The sequence below is a fragment of the Nasonia vitripennis genome (genome assembly GCF_009193385.2).
Source record: "Nasonia vitripennis strain AsymCx chromosome 1 unlocalized genomic scaffold, Nvit_psr_1.1 chr1_random0012, whole genome shotgun sequence".
Lineage (NCBI taxonomy): Eukaryota > Metazoa > Arthropoda > Insecta > Hymenoptera > Pteromalidae > Nasonia > Nasonia vitripennis.
This window is the reverse complement of record NW_022279600.1, coordinates 982,586-1,005,185: the sequence shown is the minus strand read 5'-3', so window position 1 is coordinate 1,005,185 and position 22,600 is coordinate 982,586. Positions and strand designations below refer to the sequence as shown.

The 22,600-nt window shown below is 35.6% G+C and overlaps 1 protein-coding gene across 2 annotated transcripts in view; it reads left to right on the top strand.

Moving 5' to 3' along the window:
• Positions 1-270: 270 nt before the first annotated feature.
• The window catches only part of LOC103316169 (inositol polyphosphate 5-phosphatase E), an 86,264-nt gene continuing 63,934 nt past the window's right edge, over positions 271-22,600 (top strand). The window contains exon 1 of one of the 2 annotated variants that reach the window (XM_032601400.1): positions 271-387. In XM_032601400.1, coding sequence (XP_032457291.1) covers positions 317-387 — 71 coding nt within the window. In that variant the 5' untranslated portion in view covers positions 271-316. Of the gene's footprint in view, positions 388-5,536; positions 5,643-22,600 lie in introns of those variants that run through there. The other variant, XM_032601401.1, reaches the window with a different exon arrangement.

The following is a 22,600-nucleotide window of genomic DNA, read 5'->3' as shown; positions in this document are numbered from 1 at the left end:
CACCGATCCGTCATACCGCCACCGTACCGAAACACCGTAGCCGCGAACACCGAATCATTCTTGTAACGAAATCGCGCAGATATTCTTGTAAATTGTCAACCGCGTTAGTTCAAACCATTCAATTTGTAAAGGCGAAATATTTTTAACAAGACACATAATTGATTTCTGTTTCAGTCGGGATTTAACAACTGGGGAAAGTTAAACCGTTACACAATAAATGTACCAGAAAAAAATTTTCACTTCCAGTAGACGATGTCCAGGTGTCAAAATCACCTTCCGAATGGCAAGACATGGTCTATGATACAACGCACTCAGTATGCAACAAAAGTACCAAAAGAAAATTTCCACTTCCAGTAGACGATGTCGGGGTGCTAGGATGATACTAAGGTTAATCCATTATAAATGTAGTACAAATGATATATGATATACTTTCAAGTTATACAAAGTTTAACCAAGAAAACCTTGTTTATAATCATTAATATATTATCAGCGTCAGAATTCTAGAAAGACTAAAATTCCAAGAAGTCCAGAAAAACTCCTTGAAAAACCTGGAAAGTGCAAAATTCAATCTTTACATTAAAATATCGCAATATTGGCGCACAAAAAAATAAAATAAAACGGTAGAAATGTTCTTAGATGTTAGGACTAATGTGACATTAAAAAAATTTTTAATTAGAATTGAAGGGATTTGAATAAATTGAACTGGAAATGACGTTTTGGACAGAAATTTAAGCAAATTAATATTATGTAGAGTAGATATTTAAGGGGATGTCGTAGCCAGAAATTGCGAGTTGTGGGGTTTACTGCTTGTGTCACGTGACAGGTGGAATTATATAATGGCGCCATGTATCATAACAAAAATTAGCCGATAGATAGCGTCCCACTTTAAAAAAGCTATAGAATGTGAACACAATCAGAACCGTGCTTTCTAGTCAATTATTAGAGACGCAACGGTCATGACTGCAGTTTTTTTGCACATTTTATTTTTTTGTAAAATATATTTTTTTTTATAAATATATAATTTTTATACTGCATATGCGGTGTAATAAAAAAATGCTGACTTTCAAAAATTTTGCATAACTAAAAAACTATTTTTCTATTTCCATTTTGTACTCTTTTCAACTCCGTTGAAGAGGTTTTTCAAAGCGTCTACACCTCACTTTAGCATATACCATACATTCTTTCTTTTCTTGATAAAGTCTTATAATTTTGTATATTTCTGTTGGATATATGCAAATATACACACATTTTCTTGTAGAACAACTTCCAATAATATAGGAGTATAATAAAAATAAGCGTGGACTAGAATAAATGTAGAAAGTTATAAAAAGGCGTATGAGATAGAGCATGTGATAGACATAATTGACATAAAGCGGTTTCCATAATCTGTCATTGATGTTGTTTGCATAATATTTGTGCCAGCTTTTTTTTTTATTTAATGTAATAATTTTGTTTTGCTTTATATAATTTGTTTTTTTGCACCACAACTAATGATAATTTTTTAATACAGAAAAAGTAACCATGCACTACTCAATATATAGTAAGTAATGAAAAGCAAGAAATTGAACATACAATGAATTATTTCTGACATTTTCATGTTTTATTGTAAAGTACATTGCATTTTATTTCGCTTTTGTACGTATTTGTATCTTTTATTTATTTATTTTTTTTTCTATTTATTTATAAACTATTATCATAAAAACTAAAAATAGTGTCTTGTGTACCAAGGGCGTACAATGGGCATTCTTAGACCTAGTGTGGGGTATGTGTATGGTCGAATTGGCAGCGATAAACAGTAGGTTTGTTCGATTATTGAGATTGGACATGAAGTGGACAGTCTAGTTCACTAAATATAGACATACTGCAGCATGCGCTTCGGACAGTTCCGGGCAGAACTGAACTGTCTAATTTCCAATATTGAACGAATCTAGTACTTAAATTATTTCTGTCCTCTGATAGCAATGTCACGTAGCTACCATTAAGAGACATGGGAATTACAACATTGATTCCACTCTAAAAACAGATCACACAGTCACATAGATACTTATTTCACGGCACATAACACGATTAAGATCTGTTGTAAACATAATAAACACAAGAATAACGAAAAATCTATTATCAATCTTGTGTGATGGTGAATCTTTATCCAGACAGCATCAGTAGAATCAGCAAGAGCAGTCAGAAATACAAGGAATAACCTTCAAACGCCAAAATCTCAAGTTTCTTGCTGGAGTTACATATCTTCCTATACTGTAGCACTCCTTGATGGGATGACACTCACGTATATCATCGTCAGTGCCATTCCGGGTGCATCACTTTTAAATACTTTTCGTACTGTCTCATAAACGAAGAACCGTGAACAGACGTTCAGCGTGCGAGATCGCGGAGAGCCGAGCGGAGGTTATGTCTCAAAACAGATACGGGCGCCACACTAGCACTTCTGATTATATAAATGACACTTGTAGCTACATTGCGTAGTCGCTATCACTGCGTAATAATGTCCGAAAAGTCGATCTGAGCAAAATATCGCGGTTCGCGGAGGTCCTCAAGCGGCTTCGAAACGATCAAAACACGTACAGGCGGGAAGGCAGAGTATGAACGTGCTAGCCGCTCGCCAAATAGACGCGCACAATGCTGCGCATAGCGCAGAAAAGCTGACAGCCTGTCGAGCTCACTTCTCCAGAGCCAACGAACAGCTGTTCGACTAAGTCTGGATGATAGTAAAAATAGGAATAAAACATTTTTTTTATTCGAATTAATCAAATCCAGGACACATAGTTGCCGTTTGGCAATAATCTATCCATGTAAATTTCATGACTTTAGGAACGTGATGAAATTCCCATCTAATACTTATAAACTTGAATTAAAATACTATAAATAGATAATTGTTTATAAATTTTTTATTTTCCGGAAATAATAATGGTTTTTAATAATATTTATAATAATTTCGCTGAGATAAAAGAACGCATCTTAAAATTATGAATTTATATTTCAAAATAAACAATTTTGAAAATTCGAATTCGTGAGTCGAAATTATTCACACAGAACTAAAAAAGTTCGCATATGATATTGGATACTTGTAGAATGGTCATATTTAACTTATATAAGCTTTTATAAAACTACCGAGAGCACTATATAGAGCCGATATTTTTACGTAGAGCTAGAGTCTGCGGGGACCGGGCAGCAGTTCAAAAGGACCGTTGCTCGGTCCCCACAGATTCTAGAACTTTGTTTATATCCTCCTCTATTTACATATGATATTGCATACTGATTTCGAGGTCGAGTATAACTTATTATATCATATTTATCATAGGTAAATATCATAGGTATATAGATGAGGATCTAGACAATGTTCTAGAATCTGCGGGGACCGGGCAGCCGTTTGAAGGATTGTTGCCCGGTCCCCACAGGTTCCAGCACGTTGTTTATATCCTCCTCTACTTACATATGATATTGAATACTGATCGCGAGGTCGAATATAACTTATCATTTATAGCACATTAACCTAAAAATGCCAACTTCATTGTCGATTTTGAGATTGTTGTGCTATAAAATATCACTATTGTGTCATAATATACTATTTTATAGATAATATACATGAATAAATATGAGGGTATGACTTTAATATTATATTTATGAATAAATATTTTATTTGTTTAGAGATAATAACTATATATTTTGGCACGGGTAAACTTTGCAAGCGCCATCTACAGCCACGTACTGCTATCAGTTACTTTCATGGCAGACATGGCATCGTTCTTGTCGTCCCACCTCGTGCCGTAGTTATCATTGTTTGCCATGATTGTTTATTTATCAGTGTTAATTTAGGCCTACACATGTTTCTAAAAGTGATAGGCACCGCGGAACAGAAAAGTTTGTGATGTGCAGTGCTTTATTCTTCCGTATTGAGCGATTCTGATATCCGTATGCCATCCCACGGCATCGAACCACCTCGCGTCGTAGTTTTGATTGTTTGTAAAAAATACACTAGTAAATGTGAGTTTGATGGCTTCATATTGTTGATAATCATGATAGGTACCGCGGAACACAACGTTTTTGGGCCATACGTGATTTATTATTTATTTATTGCAATAAATATGTTTTTCGGTAGGTTAGGTACCTACATTGCCGACATTCTGAGTCATCATGAATTTGTAAACTTTAAACACTATCTTGCAGCACAAAAATTATTATTTTATACTTAAAAAAACAATTGGAGACAAAAATATTGAAGTTTGTACTAATTATGTTATATACTGATATTATATTATGATATGTTGCTACGGGCTAAGCCCAGCTCTTGAAGTTGTGAACTACTTGTTGCTTACTGCTCTTTTACTACTCAAACTTAGCCGTGTAACTTTGTTTGTATCGATAGACTCACAATTTACTTAGTTATATGTGTCAAATTTGCATGTAAAACCACTTATCAGCCATTATATCATCTTTATTTTCTACATAACTTCTAGTAGAAGGTCAGGACCATTTTGAAACTTCACAGCTACTTTTTTACTATAAACAGGTTGTCGGAGTCCGGATCAAACATTCAGATTTTCATATTGTAAGATTAAAAATGCAAATAAGGTAGCCTTAACATTTATATATATATATGTTATATATATATATATATATATATATATATATATATATATATATATATATATATATATATATATATATATATATATATATATGACTTTAATAGTATATTGTGTAACTAAGGGGGGAGGGGGAAGGGCGATTTCTAACGCGGGTGAGATTTTCACCCGAGGTAGAAATTGCCCTCCCCCCTTGTTGCACACTGTACTTTTTGTGACAAGTGCCTGTAAAGACCCGTTTTCATGCATATAGAGTGAATGATAAGTTGCGCATTTTGAGTCGTAAACCACTCTCTTTCAAAAAATATCAATATTTTTCAAAAATTTTCAAAAATTTGATTTTTTTTGAGTGTTTTTGAGTGTTTATGAGTAGCGGAAGGGAATAGCCATTCTCTCCCGCTGCAGCGGAAGGGAATGATTCCCTCGCCCGCACGCTCGAAATGAGCAGCTTGCCATTCACTTTAGAGGCATGGAAACGGGTCTTTTTCATGCACGTGTTAAGAAAAAGTATTTTTATTAAAAAATTAAGAAAATTTCACAACAAAAGTATCTGGGTAGTTTGAGTTAAAAATGCATCCCTTATGAGCTACAAATTATTGAAAATAGGCAAAAAATGCAAAAAATTTTTTAAAACCTCAACTTTGACCAGCTAGAACTCAAAGCCAAGTAAAAGAATCGCGCTGAAATTTTTTTTTTTGGAATAAGGTACAACATGTAAAACATATACATACAGTTTGGGCTCAAATTAAAATTTTCATCTTCGGTTTCACAGAGAACCACCCATATATATATATATATATATATATATATATATATATATATATATATATATAAACTAATGTTATTTTGTGTCTGTATTTGTATTTGTTCCATGTTCCTTCTAGCGTATAATGGGCTTAACCCTAAGTGAGTTTGTATTCATTCGGTAGTCATGGTAACTAGATTACTAAGCTATCTAAAATCATTTACAGGATTCTTGAGAGTAAACAATATTCCTATAATGAAGTCAGTGAAAAATTTTAAGTTTAATAACACACTAAGAAGGTACTGTATTAATTTATTACATGAGAATAAAACATATATAAACTATAACAGGAATAAAAAAAAATATGTGTACTTTTGTAATATGCACATATAGAATTTCACGACTAAAAAATTATTTAACAGTTCCTAGCAAAGATAATATATTGTAAAACAGGCAAAATTTACACTATATTGCAGTAATTTCAAATTAGAATTTTTGTTTGCATTTTTTAGAATATATTGAAACTAAGCTTATTGGTCAAGTATCTGTTCTGAAAAAATTTTCTTACTTGTAAATACTATTAAATGATTGGGCTTTTTAAAGATTTTTATTGTTTAATAAACTCTTAATTTATTACTGACAAACAATGAGTGCTCTCCTCATAAAGAAAACTAATTTTTGATAAGAACGGGTTAAAATGTATCTCTATCAACTATACAGATTGATGCAGTCAAAATACTTTTTCTTATAAAAATTTCCAAAGAAGCAATTATCTCAGCTACAGATCATCGTAAAGCAATAATTAAACGCTTAAAATTTGCATAAAACTTATTATAATAGTAATCGATGTGGAAACTTTATCTAAAAATAATTTACTTTTAACATTATAAATTCATGATTTCCAACTTAATGTTGAAACAATTTACCCTTTAGTAATCAACTCTTTATTGTACCTTATAGTATAACTCTTTACGAGTGAAATAGACCCTCGAAGAAGTCTCTCCGACGTCTCAAAAAATACTTATTCAGAATTTGGCGAGAGCCATTTTTACATAACAAAAAGGAATGAACAAAAATGAATATTTTAAGCTAAAATTTATACCACTTAAAAAGTGTACAAAGACCTTTAAAAAAAGTTCTATTCTATTCTACAATTTTTTGAAGCAAAACCAAATTAATTATAGAAAATTTCAAACAAACGCTAAAATTGACGTTTTTTTTGATTTTGTGTGAACAAGTGAACGGATTTTAATTTAGTATTTTTAATACTTGAAAAATGTATCAAACTTTATTTTTTTGTTTAATTGCATCAACGGTTAAAGGGGATGTCGTAGCCAGAAATTGCGAGTTGTGGGGTCTACTGCTTGTGTCACGTGACAGGTGGAATTATATAATGGCGCCATCTATCATAACAAAAATTGACCGACAGATGGCTTCCCACTTTTAAAAAGCGATAGAATGTGAACACAATCAGAACCGTGCTTTCTTGTCAATTATTAGAGACGCAACGGTCATGACTGCAGTTTTTTTGCACATTTTATTTTTTTGTAAAATATATTTTTTTTTATAAATATATAATTTTTATACTGCATATGCGGTGTAATAAAAAAATGCTGACTTTCAAAAATTTTGCATAACTAAAAAACTATTTTTCTATTTCCATTTTGTACTCTTTTCAACTCCGTTGAAGAGGTTTTTCAAAGCGTCTACACCTCACTTTAGCATATACCATACATTCTTTTTTTTCTTGATAAAGTCTTATAATTTTGTATATTTCTGTTGGATATATGCAAATATACACACATTTTCTTGTAGAACAACTTCCAATAATATAGGAGTATAATAAAAATAAGCGTGGACTAGAATAAATGTAGAAAGTTATAAAAAGGCGTATGAGATAGAGCATGTGATAGACATAATTGACATAAAGCGGTTTCCATAATCTGTCATTGATGTTGTTTGCATAATATTTGTGCCAGCTTTTTTTTTATTTAATGTAATAATTTTGTTTTGCTTTATATAATTTGTTTTTTTGCACCACAACTAATGATAATTTTTTAATACAGAAAAAGTAACCATGCACTACTCAATATATAGTAAGTAATGAAAAGCAAGAAATTGAACATACAATGAATTATTTCTGACATTTTCATGTTTTATTGTAAAGTACATTGCATTTTATTTCGCTTTTGTACGTATTTGTATCTTTTATTTATTTATTTTTTTTTCTATTTATTTATAAACTATTATCATAAAAACTAAAAATAGTGTCTTGTGTACCAAGGGCGTACAATGGGCATTCTTAGACCTAGTGTGGGGTATGTGTATGGTCGAATTGGCAGCGATAAACAGTAGGTTTGTTCGATTATTGAGATTGGACATGAAGTGGACAGTCTAGTTCACTAAATATAGACATACTGCAGCATGCGCTTCGGACAGTTCCGGACAGAACTGAACTGTCTAATTTCCAATATTGAACGAATCTAGTACTTAAATTATTTCTGTCCTCTGATAGCAATGTCACATAGCTACCATTAAGAGACATGGGAATTACAACATTGATTCCACTCTAAAAACAGATCACACAGTCACATAGAAACTTATTTCACTGCACATAACACGATAAAGATCTGTTCTAAACATAATAAACACAAGAATAATGAAAAATCTATTATCAATCTTGTGTGATGGTGAATATTTATCCAGACAGCATCAGTAGAATCATCAAGAGCAGTCAGAAATACAAGGGATAACCTTCAAACGCCAAAATCTCAAGTTTCTTGCTGGAGTTACATATCTTCCTATACTGTAGCACTCCTTGATGGGATGACACTCACGTATATCATCGTCAGTGCCATTCCGGGTGCATCACTTTTAAATACTTTTCGTACTGTCTCATAAACGAAGAACCGTGAACAGACGTTCAGCGTGCGAGATCGCGGGGAGCCGAGCGGAGGTTATGTCTCAAAACAGATACGGGCGCCACACTAGCACTTCTGATTATATAAATGACACTTGTAGCTACATTGCGTAGTCGCTATCACTGCGTAATAATATCCGAAAAGTCGATCTGAGCAAAATATCGCGGTTCGCGGAGGTCCTCAAGCGGCTTTGAAACGATCAAAACACGCACAGGCGGGAAGGCAGAGCATGAACGTGCTAGCCGCTCGCCAAATAGACGCGCACAATGCTGCGCATAGTGCAGAAAAGCTGACAGCCTGTCGAGCTCACTTCTCCAGAGCCAACGAACAGCTGTTCGACTAAGTCTGGATGGTAGTAAAAATAGGAATAAAACATTTTTTTTATTCGAATTAATCAAATCCAGGACACATAGTTGCCGTTTGGCAATAATCTATCCATGTAAATTTCATGACTTTAGGAACGTGATGAAATTCCCATCTAATACTTATAAACTTGAATTAAAATACTATAAATAGATAATTGTTTATAAATTTTTTATTTTCCGGAAATAATAATGGTTTTTAATAATATTTATAATAATTTCGCTGAGATAAAAGAACGCATCTTAAAATTATGAATTTATATTTCAAAATAAACAATTTTGAAAATTCGAATTCATGAGTCGAAATTATTCACAAAGAAATAAAAAAGTTCGCATATGATATTGGATACTTTTAGAATGGTCATATTTAATTTTATAAAACTACCAAGAGCACTATATAGAGCCGATATTTTTACGTAGAGCTAGAGTCTGCGGGAACCGGGCAGCAGTTCAAAAGGACCGTTGCTCGGTCCCCACAGGTTCTAGAACTTTGTTTATATCCTCCTCTATTTACATATGATATTGCATACTGATTTCGAGGTCGAGTATAACTTATTATATCATTTATAGCACACTGTTGAGTCACTTCAATTTGTATTCATCTCTGAATTATTTATTTTATCTCCGAGGTAATTGTGTGATTGTGTTGGTAGAGGTTTAGTCATTATATCTGCTATGTTCTCTTTAGTATCTACCCATTTTACCATAGCTTTACCCTCTATCACACATCTCTTAATGTAATCCCCATGAGTTTCTGCTATGTGTTATTTGCTGCCGTTTTTCTCTCTTTCTCTTAATTTTCTCTGAATCTCAGCTTGATCATCATCAAAGTTTTTCAACTTGTGTGATCCGTCCATCTGAGTACAATCTCCGGCTGATTTATTGTCGCACCAAATACTGACAGGATAACAGGTTTTTCCTGTCATATCTCTGATTGCCTTGTCTAAGGATATTATCTCTTGGCAGGCCTCACTCATAGCTAAGTATTCAGCCTGACAAGTGGATAATGATACATAGTTCTGTTTATAGCTTCTCCAAGCAATTACATCTCCATATAACTTAACTACGTATTCTCCTGTCGAAGTAGAGCCTTCATTGTCTCTGAAACTTGAGTCTGTAAAAGTTTCCATCACATTCTCTTGTCCTCTGAATATTATACCAGTCTCGGTAGTTTTTCTCAGATACCTGAATAATCTTTTTACTTCTGTCCAGTCGTTTTCTGGACAGGTAATTCACTGCATAAGATATGTCAGGTCTTGTTACTGCTGACAAGTATAATAGACTTCCTATAGCCTCTCTATACGGGGCTCTGCACTGGATTTCTTTCTCTTCAAGTTTCTCTGGATTAGATTTTACTTCTCTTTCTTGACTTGTCTCGTTATCATCGGTGTAGTTTGCGGTTTGCGTTCACTCATATTGAACCTCTGTAATATTTTATTTGTATACTCCGTTTGGCTGAAAGTCATTGTTCTATTCTCTCGATCTCGTTGTATCTTCATACCTAAATATATAATAGGCTCTCCCAGATCTTTCATTTGAAATGTTTTACTTAGCTTTGATTTTATTTCCTGTATTTTCTCTGAATCGTTTCCTGCTAAGATAATATCGTCCACGTATCATCATCACCATTCTACCTTCTCTCCTCCAAGTGAACAAACATGGTTCGTTGATGTCTCTTTCAAGTCCAAGTTTGCTTACTTCAGTTGCGAATTTGAAATTCCACTTCTTTGGGCTGATCTTCAATCCATATAGTGTTTTCTTTAGTCTACAGACTTTTTTCCTTTCATGGTCTCTGAATTTTCTATTCCCTCTAGTATTTCCATGAATATATTTTCCTCCAGGTCGCTGTTTAGGAAAGCCGTATTTACATCCAATTGACTTGCGTCTAAGTCGTATTTATTTATTACTGCCAAGGCTGCTCGAATAACTGGGAGACGAGATACAGGGTTGTCTGAGTTCATATTTATTTTTGTCTAAACCCTCTTATGACTAATCTGGCTTTGAAAGCTTCTTGACCGTTTTTGTCTAGTTTTCTCTTAAATACCCATTTAATGTCACGTTTGGTCTCTTATTCTCTGAAGTTTTACTCGGGTAATCTACAATTTCCCACACATTATTTTCTTCCATCGACTTTAGTTCTTCCCTTATTGCGTTTTTCCAATTTTCTCCTTCAGAAGAGTTTACTGCTTCCTTAAAGTTTATAGGGTCTTTGTTTATTTGCGCTAGTTGCACATAGAGTTGTTCATCAGCATCTTGATCATGTTTTGTCTCTGAATTGCTGACTTAAGTCTTATATATAAATTTTGGATCTCTTAGCGGATTTTCTTTCGCTTGTCTTCTTGGAATTTTTCTCATTGAAGTTTCTGTTGTTTCTTTCGACTTAGTTTTCCTCTTTAGTGATTTGTCGATCTCTGTTTTGGAATCTAGCTTCTTTTCTTCCTGTATTACCTCTGTATTGTTGGGACTTTCAGTCTCCGACTGCTCTGTGTTTTCTTCTGTAATTTGGTTCTCAGTTAAATCTCTGAATTCTAATTCAATATTATCTACTTGGTCTACAGTGTCTTTATACACCAATTTCTCGTTGCACTTTACGTGTCTTGAATTTAGAATCTTAGTGTTTGTGGGTGCCATAGTAAATACCCTGTAGGAGTATAACCTACGAGTATGGCTTTTATCGCTCTCTCTGAAAATTTATTCTCTGGAATTGGAATTTTTACGTATGCTACACATCCGAATCTTCTTAGTTCTTTCACATGACTTTCTCTGTTTGGATTTAACATGAATAACGGTGTCTTGTAGTTATTTCCTTTATGAGGGGTTCTATTGTATGTGTGTATAGCTGCTTCGGTTGCTAATACACACATAGTGGCTGGTACGCCTGAGTCTATCATTATTGCTCTAATTCTCTTCTGAATAGTTTTATTAAATCTCTCTGAAGTTCCATTTAATTCTGGAGTATGTGGGGGTGCAAAGTCGCTTGTGATTCCCTCTCTTTTCATTATCTTTGCAAATTCGCCACCTGTGAATTCTGTTCCATTATCCGCTCTGATATAACATACCTTCTCATGTTTCCCTAGAATGTTTCTCGTATGTGTCAGAAAATTATCAAGACATTTGCCTGATTCACTTTTTTGTTTTACGCAGTATGCTTTAGCATATCTGCTGTAATCGTCTATAAACACTATGATAAAACGATTTTCCCCTGGATAAGACGCTGGAGTTATTTAGTAAGTTACCCATTGTATCGGTATGAATAGTATGAAGAGGTTTGTCTGATATAGTTCTATTATTTTTAAATGGTTGATTTTCCATCTTTTCTAAAATACACGACTCACAATCCATGATTTCTTTGTCAAACTTTACATTTTTTAATTCAGTTTCGAATTTTTGCATTTGTTTCATGTATTCGAGTGACGTATATCCCAACCTTCTATGCCATATCATTCCTAGGCTCGATTTTTGCATTGGGTTCTTTGAATTAGTTTTCTGATTGTTATTGTATAATTTATTTATTTCTGATTCTGCTATTACATTATTTAAATCAAGTATTTTTCTTTTTAACTCATCTTCACCTATTCCTGACTCTAGACTGTTCTCTTGGGGACTTTCCTTTTCAAACTCCCTCCCAATCTCAGACGGTCTCTGAATTTGGTTCTCTTTATTTAATGAGGTAGTCTGAGATTGCGACAGGAAATCCTCCACGGTCACTAGGCTTGCTCTTACTATATATTTGTCACACGTATCTTCTGTTGTCTCTGAATTTTTAACGTTAAATTTTACTATCAAATTAGGTGATTCATAATTTCCTGATAGATATTCATCCCTTGTCTCTTTATTAAAAACTTTTAACTTAAGATCGTCTAAATAAATACCGTTTCCAGCCTCTGCAAATTTTCGGAAGGAAAGAAGATTATCGGAGACATCTGAAGCTAATATAACATTAGATAGGAAAATATTTTCACCCTCTGGTATAGATTTTAAGTACAAATTTCCTTTACCTTCTATTTTAATGTTAGAATTTTTATTTTTGTTTGCGCTTTTTATTTCTCCAATATTACTTTTTTCATAATCTCTTAATATAAACCCTTTGTTTATAATGTGGTGTGAGGCACCTGAATCTGCTATAAACGTAACTTCATTCTCTACTGTGTCGTGTGTGTGTTTCTTACCTGCAAACTTGGCGTTTACATTTTGATTGTTCTCTTGATTTTGCCTATCATAAGGTTTTTCTCTTCTCTGATAGTGTCCTCTGCCTCTGATTTTACCCCCCTTTCCATTACCTCTACCACGGGTGTAAGTGTTTTGATTGGTTTGTGTAGGATTATTATTTTCATACCTCTGAACTTTGTTGGAGTATTCGTCTCCCTTGTGTTCTCTGACTCTATTGCACACGTAGCAAAACCAGAGATCATCTTTTATTAGATAATATGAAGTCTGGTAGTGTCCAGTCTCGTTGCATCTATAGCATTTTACATCCTTGTACTTCTTCTCTGAATCCTTGTAGAACTTCTTCTCTGAATCTTTGCCTCCAGTTCTCTGTGCTAATTGTGCTCTGGGTTTCTCTGTATTTGAGGTACTCTATGCTTCTACCTGTAACAAGCATTTTTTCATATCATCCACTGTCATTTTTTCTCCTGTTTGACATCTCACTAAGTGTGTTGATACCAGTTGTGGGCTAATATCACACACTGCTTGATAAAATGTTGCTCTTTTCTCTTCATTTGACAGCGGTGTCTCTGGGTTACAATTTTCATGTTCTCTTATAATATTATCAAATCTATCACAGAAGTCTGCTACTTTTTCTTTATATCCCTTTCTAATTGCATAAAGTTTTTATCTAATATTTATCTCTGAAAGATTTGCTTCAATTTTCCTTATTTCTTTAATTTTTTCTATGATTTAAGTGGCTCTGTAATTTGCAGTACCTTCTGGTGATAGTTTGCATCTAAATGACTTACTATTATAGTTCTTACTGATCTTTTCTTTTTCAATGTAGTTTCTGTTTCATCATTTTCAAACTTCACTGGATTTTTTAGTATACATAGTAAGTAATTTTCTGCCAGCTCTGAATCTAATAGATCCAACCATAAATCTATGTTTCCTTTTGTGTTTAATTTGTAATCTCTATTTACGTGTACTTTGTTAGTTGATATTTTATTTTGTAGTTTTGAAGTTGTTTCATTCTGAAGTGTTAATTGTTTATTTATATTCTCGAAAGTTACGTTTAATAATGATAATAACTCTAAACTTTGTGTATCGTGTGTAATATTTTGACTCTGAATGGGTGTTTTCTCTACTGATTTGTTTTGTGTTTCATTGTTTTCGACCGTGGTAGAGTTAGATATTGGATGGGGTACCTCTTCTCTTTGTACTCCTAGAGTTTCAGACCTGCATTCAAGCTCCTTATGCTTTCGATCATCTCCTGTTGTTTGGTCTCCATTTTCTCCATTCCATCACACATCCTGTTGAATGCTACCTTTTGATCTTGTAGCACCGCTATTAGTGCTTCTCTGAATGCTTTGGTCTCTGAAAAATATTTTATTCAATTAATGTTCGGTTTTTTTATTTTTTTTTTATTTTTTGTACATGTTATCCCTACGTATAGGGCATAAGCACCTACTTATTCTCTGTTAGTACATATTATTTCTGCGTACAGAACATAAATACATACTATGGATCCACTCTTTCTTTTATTTTGAGTTGTGAACTCTGTGTGTGTCTCATTACCTTCTCTATCTGTTTTTCGTTCTTTTCTCTCATCATCACTGTCGCTGTCGCTTGAGCTGTCTCTGTATTCTGGTTCTTTGTTTTTTTCTTCTGGGTTTTCTCTTGGCGCTTCTGCCACTTTCTCTGGATTTTCCTACCGAACATTTTTCTTATTAGTTTTCTTATTATTTTTCTTATTAGTTAATTATCACACACATGAATACCATTTGTACGACAAATTGATATTCAGATCGATGTACTTAGGCCTACACACATGCACTCCCTCCCAATCCGACTAGCCATACAATGGTTTTGTCGTTACTATAGGGCTGGGGCGATCGCATACATGGTATAGTACGTCTGTACCGATCTCACATTTTGAAAAATTGATTTTGTTAGATTCAGTTCGATATACTATTGATTTCTCTTAACTTATATTATCGTCTTGAATAATAGTGGCTGTTGCGTCCTACTCTATCATGTTTTCACAACCCGTTCCGTGTACGACACATCCCGGCTCTCGGACGAACGGCGTCTCGCTCGTCGAGAGAGATTCACATGAAAATTTGAGTGTAGCGACATATCACTATACGCTCGCGCACAAGGAAAAAATTTGATATAGTACTTCTCTTTGTCTCTGCAATTCTGAATTTTATAGTTCTCTAGAATAGAACTATATCTATATAAGACAAGAGAAACTTCGGCTTACGCCGTCTCAGACTTATATGTATATCGAAAACAAAACATACCCAGCGCGTATATTTCTCTCGTGTATTTCTCGTATTTATGTGCCGCGAACAAATGTGAGCGACGCGGCTCGCTTTGATTTCCGAGAATCGGCACTAGTCTCGACTCGCTCTGAACACTTCTGATACACTGTTTCGTTCTTTCCCGCGCGTTTCTTTTTCTCTATAGCACTTTTTACTTTTTATTTATCACTTACTTACTTGCTTTTCTCTCTTCAACTCTGAATTGCTGAAACTGGCCCTCTCCTTCACGTGCAGAGGCCCGTAACCTGTTGGATTTAATATCCTTTTGGAAGGTGAGGATTAGGCGGAGTTCACGGCGAATGATTCAAGACACTCTATCGGCTTCCACTAATGCACACTGCTTTTATTTTATGTTGTCTGAATACAAAAAGAAACACGCCATACGTTGTACTCTCTCTCTCTCTCTCTCTCTCTCTCTCTCTCTCTCTCTCTCTCTCTCTCTCTCTCTCTCTCTCTCTCTCTCTCTCTCTCTTTCTCTCTGATGTGCACAGCACAAGAGTCGGAAAAGGACAGAGACGAAAAAACGGCGCGGCGCCAAAGCGTTGAGAGTAGAGGTGGGGTTTTTTCCAAAAAAACCACCTCGAGATGGCGCCTTCAGTACCGAGAGGCACGAAGCTCGCTGCGATTACAGCCGACACACACTAACCTCGAAATGCCTTCATTGTCGATTTTGAGATTGTTGTGCTATAAAATATCACTGTTGTGTCATAATATACTATTTTATAGATAATATACATGAATAAATTTGAGGGTATGACTTTAATATTATATTTATGAATAAATATTTTATTTATGTGTAGAGATAATAACTTATATTTTGGCACGGGAAAACATTGCAAGCTCCATCTACAGCCATGTACTGCTACCAGTTACTTTCATGGCGGACATGGCGTCGTTCTTGTCGTTCCACCTCGTGCCGTAGTTATCATTGTTTGCCGTAATTGTTTATTTATCAGTGTTAATTTAGGCCTACACATGTTTCTAAAAGTTATAGGCACCGCGGAACACAAAAGTTTGTGATGTGTAGTGCTTTATTCTTCCGTATTGAGCGATTCTGATAACCGTATGCCATCCCACGGCATCGCACCACCTCGCGTCGTAGTTTTCATTATTTGTAAAAAATACACTAGTAAATGTGAGTTTGATGGCTTCATATTGTTGATAATCATGATAGGTACCGCGGAACACAACGTTTTTGGGCCATACGTGCTTTATTATTTATTTATTGCATTAAATATGTTTTTCGGTAGGTTAGGTACCTACATTGCCGACATTCTGGCTCCAACATCCCCTTAAGAGTTATGCGAACGGTTTTTTGCATTTTCTTTGATTATTTAAACAATGTTCTGATGCCGGAAATCGTGCTTAATCTATTGTCCTAATATTTTGACATCCTTTCAAACAACGTCTAATAATCTTTATAGCACAGTGTGACTAAAATCCGCTGTTCAGTAACGCCTATCTGTGACTAAAGTAGTCCTTTTTTGCATCGTGTTTATCACACTCGCTACGCTCATGCGCTAACCTCACGGTGCAAATAAGGATTACTTTAGTCACGAATAGGTGAGACTTACCGCGGCGTAAAAACTCTCACGGAGTAGAGAGAAAAGCCGGGACAAGCCTATAGCTTTATTTTAGAAATAAGGAAATTATACAAAGAAAAGTAACTCTAGGATAGACTAAACAAAAAGAGAGAAACGCAATTACAATGTACGCTTATACCAAAAAAAAGTGACTCTACTATAGACAACAACAGAGAAAGAAATGCACGTAGCTTAATTCTATCGCCGCGAGGTACCTTTCGCACGCTGGAGAGCTCTCCTACCTTATTCGCAGAACGAGACGTGGATGGCGCGACGTAATGCCCTGGCCGCACGTTGGTGGGATGCACCTTCCTCGGTCGCAGGACGCTTCGACGTCTCGAGGGAACCGATCCTGGACCACGGGCAGGCCTTTTCAGGCCTGCCACGTAGGTAGCAATCGCCGGGTGGAGATCGACACGGCGAGGAAGCTCACACGTGGCCGAAATCCCAACACTCGAAGAATTCACAGAATCTGCACACCGCACGCAAAATGCACACACACTACGCAACGCATGGTGATACAATAAAGAGTGTCGATCGTCCTGAAAAGGACGATGATGACGACTCTATTCGCACGCAATTTACAAAGAGGCCTTTGCAATTGCAAGTACAAAGTGCAAAATGTCAACTGATTACTCGAGAGGAGCTGTCAGAACTGAACTGCACGTGCTCCCTCGCGCCGGAGCCCGCGCAAACGGGAGAGGCCCACATCAGCGCGCGCATGCGCTCGATCGCTCTCGCTGCAGGGCTCGCAGCGCTACGGCGCGAAATTCAAAATTCACCCTCCCGCTCTTACATAACCCGAACAAAGTCACACGTATCGTAATGTACTATTTACCTTCATCTATTAAGTTTCCAAAACAGGCCTTTGAAAGTCTAATCTGACTAGACTATAACTTAGATTCCACTTTACGGGGAAATGGTTTCAGAATTAATTTTTTTCTTGGGAATCGCAATAAAAAACACTGATTAAGTGAAAGCGCGTAGCGGTTGCTATGTTAGTTGCTAAGTGGAGATAATATTGCGCGTTGCAAGTACGCTGGCGCCGTGTGCGTGTACACACACACATAGACACACAAACACATACACGCAGTTCTTGACGGGGCACAGATGGAGGACGTTTGCGTCCAAACACACTGGGCAGTTTGAACAGAGGACCGTTCAAACTGCCCAGTGTGTTTGGACGCAAACGAAGATGCGAAGCATGTCTTCTGTGACTGTTCGCGATACCAAATGGATCGTGAAGAACTCCAGTGTAATCTGCAACCAGAGTGACACCGGAGTCAATGATGACAGCTATGCTAACATCGGAAGACGGTTGGTACGCAGTAAACAACTACGTAAAATATATCCTTCAGAAGGTTATAAATGACGAAGAAATAAGAAGAGAAAGACAAGGCAAAACAGCCGAGTAAAATGTTGCTAGACGAAAGCCAATAAGTCGTGAATACAAAACGCTCCTTGCGCCGATGCATTTCTTTTAGTTTTCAAATTATTATTTAAAATATTATTAGTCAAATCACTTGAAATTTTAATAAGATATAGTGACACGTGACCAATACACATAATTTTTTTGTGAGGTTATGATGTTTACTTTCAGATATGAATTTAAAAAAAAATCACCTTTTTCATTTTATCTACTAAACAAAGCGTTTGATCCCAAGGACTAAACGAGGAAAAGTGGGTAATTTTATTCTCCTTTAAATGCATTTTAGCTAAATTGTTTGTAATAATGGGATGATCGAAAAAAACGCAAAATAGTGTTTTTCAAAAATCAGAAAATGGCCATAAAAAAATAGTTGAGAAAATAAAAAATAACTGTTTTTCTTTGAAGATTGAATTCAGAATCCAAAAATAGATATGAATGTCAAATTTTATGGTCAAATATTTTATTGTCAAATAACAATGGCTATTAAAAATTGCAAATGGAAAATATTTCAACAAACTTGAAATAGACAATAATATAACTTTACTTTCAATAGAGTCATTATTTGGAATTTACTCCATAAATGACGATTTTTCACACAATTTTTAATAAATGTTGTTTAATTTCCATGTTTGACAACAGGTAGTGTTTGTCAGAAGTTACCTAATACAATCTTTACTTTGCTACCAAATTTAAAGTCATTATTACATAAGTCTTTAAATAATGTATTAACTGCCTGGAAAGCATGTTTTGATGTCATTGTTATTTCATCCCAAATTATGACTACTATATTTTTTAGATTCTTTTTATATTTTCAATTGGGAGTTGATGTTGAATCTTTATTCATATTCAATAGCAATTTAAAAATTACATGTAAAGTTCTTTTATTTATTAATAAATTTGCTGCTATACCAGTCCATGCTACACTCATTTCTTTTATTTAAATGTGTGATAATTGTATTTAGTAAGTAGCTTTTTCCACTACCTTCAGGTCCATCAATAAAGAAACACTTCACTTGATTAGCTTTATTAATTACACTATTTATTACTGCATCAAAAATTCCGCGTTCTTATTTCGTCCAAGAGCTTATATTTATAATGAATCATTTTTAATTTCATTTATTGCATAAAATTCTTCATAATTGGTTTCCTTAACATCCTCACTAAATTTAGGTAAATTGAAATCAGTCAGTGTATACCCGTGACTTGTTAAAATAGAATTAATATGTTTCAGTAAGATATTTTTACGTATTTCTTTAGTTAACAATGGACTGTAAAAATATGCTTCATATTTTTTAAATAATTCTTTAACATTTACTGAGTGATAAAATATGCATATATAATCAAGCAGGTTACACAAAGCTTTAGGAAATTCAACCTTGATTGCTTCTCCCAAGCATTTGTTTCATTCTTTATCGGTATTTATTAATTTTCTAGGTACAACTACTTCATGAAAAGTTGCGTATGTAACATTTTTGAATGTTCTTAATTCTTCATAAGATTGAGCCCCTTTTACTTATAATAATAATGATCTTAAAAAAATCTTTTACGATCCTTCGGATTTATAAAGTACATTCTACTTATAATTGTCTTCCAAAATTTTTTTTTTGGTTTCCATTCCTTAGTTTGTTTTTTTATTGAAAACGTAGAAATATGGTATATCAACATACAAGTATTGTCTAGCTTACGATACAACGCGATCATAATGCCGAGTCCGAAGAATAAGAATAAAGCGTGGGAGGCGGGCGGGAGCATGCAGAAGTCCCATCACTGTCAGCAGAAACAGCTGACGAGGGGGGTGAGGCTGTCCAGTGCACGCAAGAGCACCGTGAGCCTGTCAGAAGCGAGCGGAATACGGATGACGTAATCGACTCGATTCTGGAGAGTCAAGCGGGAGAGGAAGATAACCTCCCAGGCGACGAAGACAATCCCCAGGAGAAACGCTAGTGGATGGGGCAAGGGTCGAAAGTTTTCGATTTCGCGCTTGAAACGACAACGGCGCATCTCGTGTATGCATGGGTCCGATCGGACTGCAGCTAGCGAGTGCGCTGGGACGGCAACTCATGCCGAATCACGGCCGCGGTGCCAAACTAGCAGACGGTAGCTACACAGAGATCGTAGGCTACGCCTGGCTGTCCTTCAGAGTCGGCAATGTCGAGAAGGAAGTCCGTGTGGCAATAATACCGGACCTTCCGACGGACTGCATTGTCGGCATCAACTTTATGCTAACATTCAAGGCACTATTAGACCCTACGACATCAAGACTGCACTTCTAGGAGAATAAAGAGTATGTCAACGCCGAGTTAACGGCGATGGAAGGAGGCGCGCTAACTCTAGCCTCTATGGGGCTAGCGGACGTAGAAGAGCAGCAAAGAGAAGCGCTGCGAGCGCTCCTCGACAAAATTATTGGCCCAGAGACAGAAGAAATAGGGTGCACGACGTGGATAGAACATCTCATCGAAGTGCAAACTGCCATGCCAATAAAGTAAAAATATTTTCTGGTCTCTAGGAAGATAGAGGAGGTAATGCACAAGCAAGTGAAAGTCATGCTCGCAAGAATAATCTAACCATCGAGCAGTGCTTTTGCGAGCCCAGTGGTGATGGTGAGAAAAACGAATGGAAAATATCGGTTTTGCGTCGACTTTAGAAAAGTCAACGCGATCACACGGAACGTCGCTTATCCACTACCGCAGATGAATGCGATACTGAGGAAATTGCAGCAAGCGCGCTACATTTCTACGATCGATTTAAGTAGCGCGTACCACCAGATACGGCTGAGCAAGGAGAGCAAGCAGTATACAGCTTCACGGTGCCTGGGATGGGGCTTTTCCAGTTTAAGCGCCTACCTTTCGGTTTATCAGAAGCGGGAGCCATGTTTCAAAGGCTGACGGACAAAATAATTACACCGGAGCTGCAACCACACCCCTTTTCTTATTTAGATGACGTTGTTAAGTCACAATTCCAACCTATAATTAATTATTGAATTTTACTTACTTGGGTTTAACTGCTTGGGCTGGAAACTCTGCGGCTGTGCTGTAGTCAGGCTTATACAGGATGGATATATTCAATAGAAAAACACTTGTAGTTGATTGACTTTCACGATTTATTCAAGATAAAGTTCTATAGGTATCGGGATCGCGACTTAAGCCCGGATAACTCTTGTCGACGGATAGGAGCGTCGTACAAGAGTCCAGATCGAGTGTATAACTGGTCGCTCGGCGTACACAGGGGATACTCATTTACCTCGCTGATCTACTTATTAATCTGAGTCGTCAGTTTTCGGCTTCGTAACGATTTCGCTGATATTGCTTAAAAGCAATAAGTAGCAGGACATCACAACGTAATCGTCGCGACAGAAACGTTCAAGGATCATGTTAAAGTCCTCGAGTGCGTGTTAAAAAAAATCAAGGAAGCAGGGTTGACTGTCAACAGAGGGAAGAGCAGGTTCTGCAAATAAGAGGTGAAATACCTCGGCGTCCTTATAAACAGAGACGGCTTCAGGCCAGATCTGGAGAAGATCGCTCCGATAGTGAATTTCCCATGGCCAACGAATCTAAAACAACTGAGGCGTTTCCACGGCATGGCATCGTGGTGGTTATATTTCATATAAGATAAAAATCGGCGTTGTGTCTAAATGATTCTTCTATATACTTAGAAGGAATTCACTTGATTTTTTTATTTATGATTTTGCTCATTTTTTTTGTACAAGATGATTTGGATTAGTTTTAGCACATTCAGATTAGATGTGATAGAATCATGGAACATAAAACAGATTTTCACCTTGAAGTTATAGTGAGATTGATTCTTCTTGTAGTTAGTAATGATTTTTGTCAGTGTGCTGATTTTTAACACTTGACATTTTTAAAACAGCCATCCGTACAGACATTTTCTAAATACACACGATTCAAACTCCAAACACCTTAAAATACGTTTCTATGAAGTTTTAGCAAAACAAAAAATTGTACTATTGCAAAGCTTCCTCTAGTAGGAAGCAATAAAGTAAGATTTTAAAGCTCATATTTTGATTTAAATTGATCAAATATAAAATGAAAGAATATGGTAAATTCTATGTGTGTAATTTATATTAGATTAAAAATAAGAGATTTATTTAGATAAAGCATTCTTGTTAATTATTTTTACAGTTATTATTATTATTATATTTTTATAAATTAAGAATTGAATTTTGGGGGTTGGTGAGCGGAGCGAGCAGGGGTGAACCACTCCTAGTGTGTGTGTGTGTGTGTGTGTGTGTATATATATATATATATATATATATATATATATATATATATATATGTATATATAAATACCGTATGTCAACTAATCAGAAACGAGCTAATTTGGTCTCAAAAAAAGTCTAACAGTATTCTACAGAAAATTTTCAAACAAAAAGGTGTTCATGAGTGTGGGAAGGCATTTCCGCGCGTCCCGAGTCCAAAGGCCAAGCGACGCTTTCCCGTTGCAGATGGCGGCGGGCGAAGCGACGCTT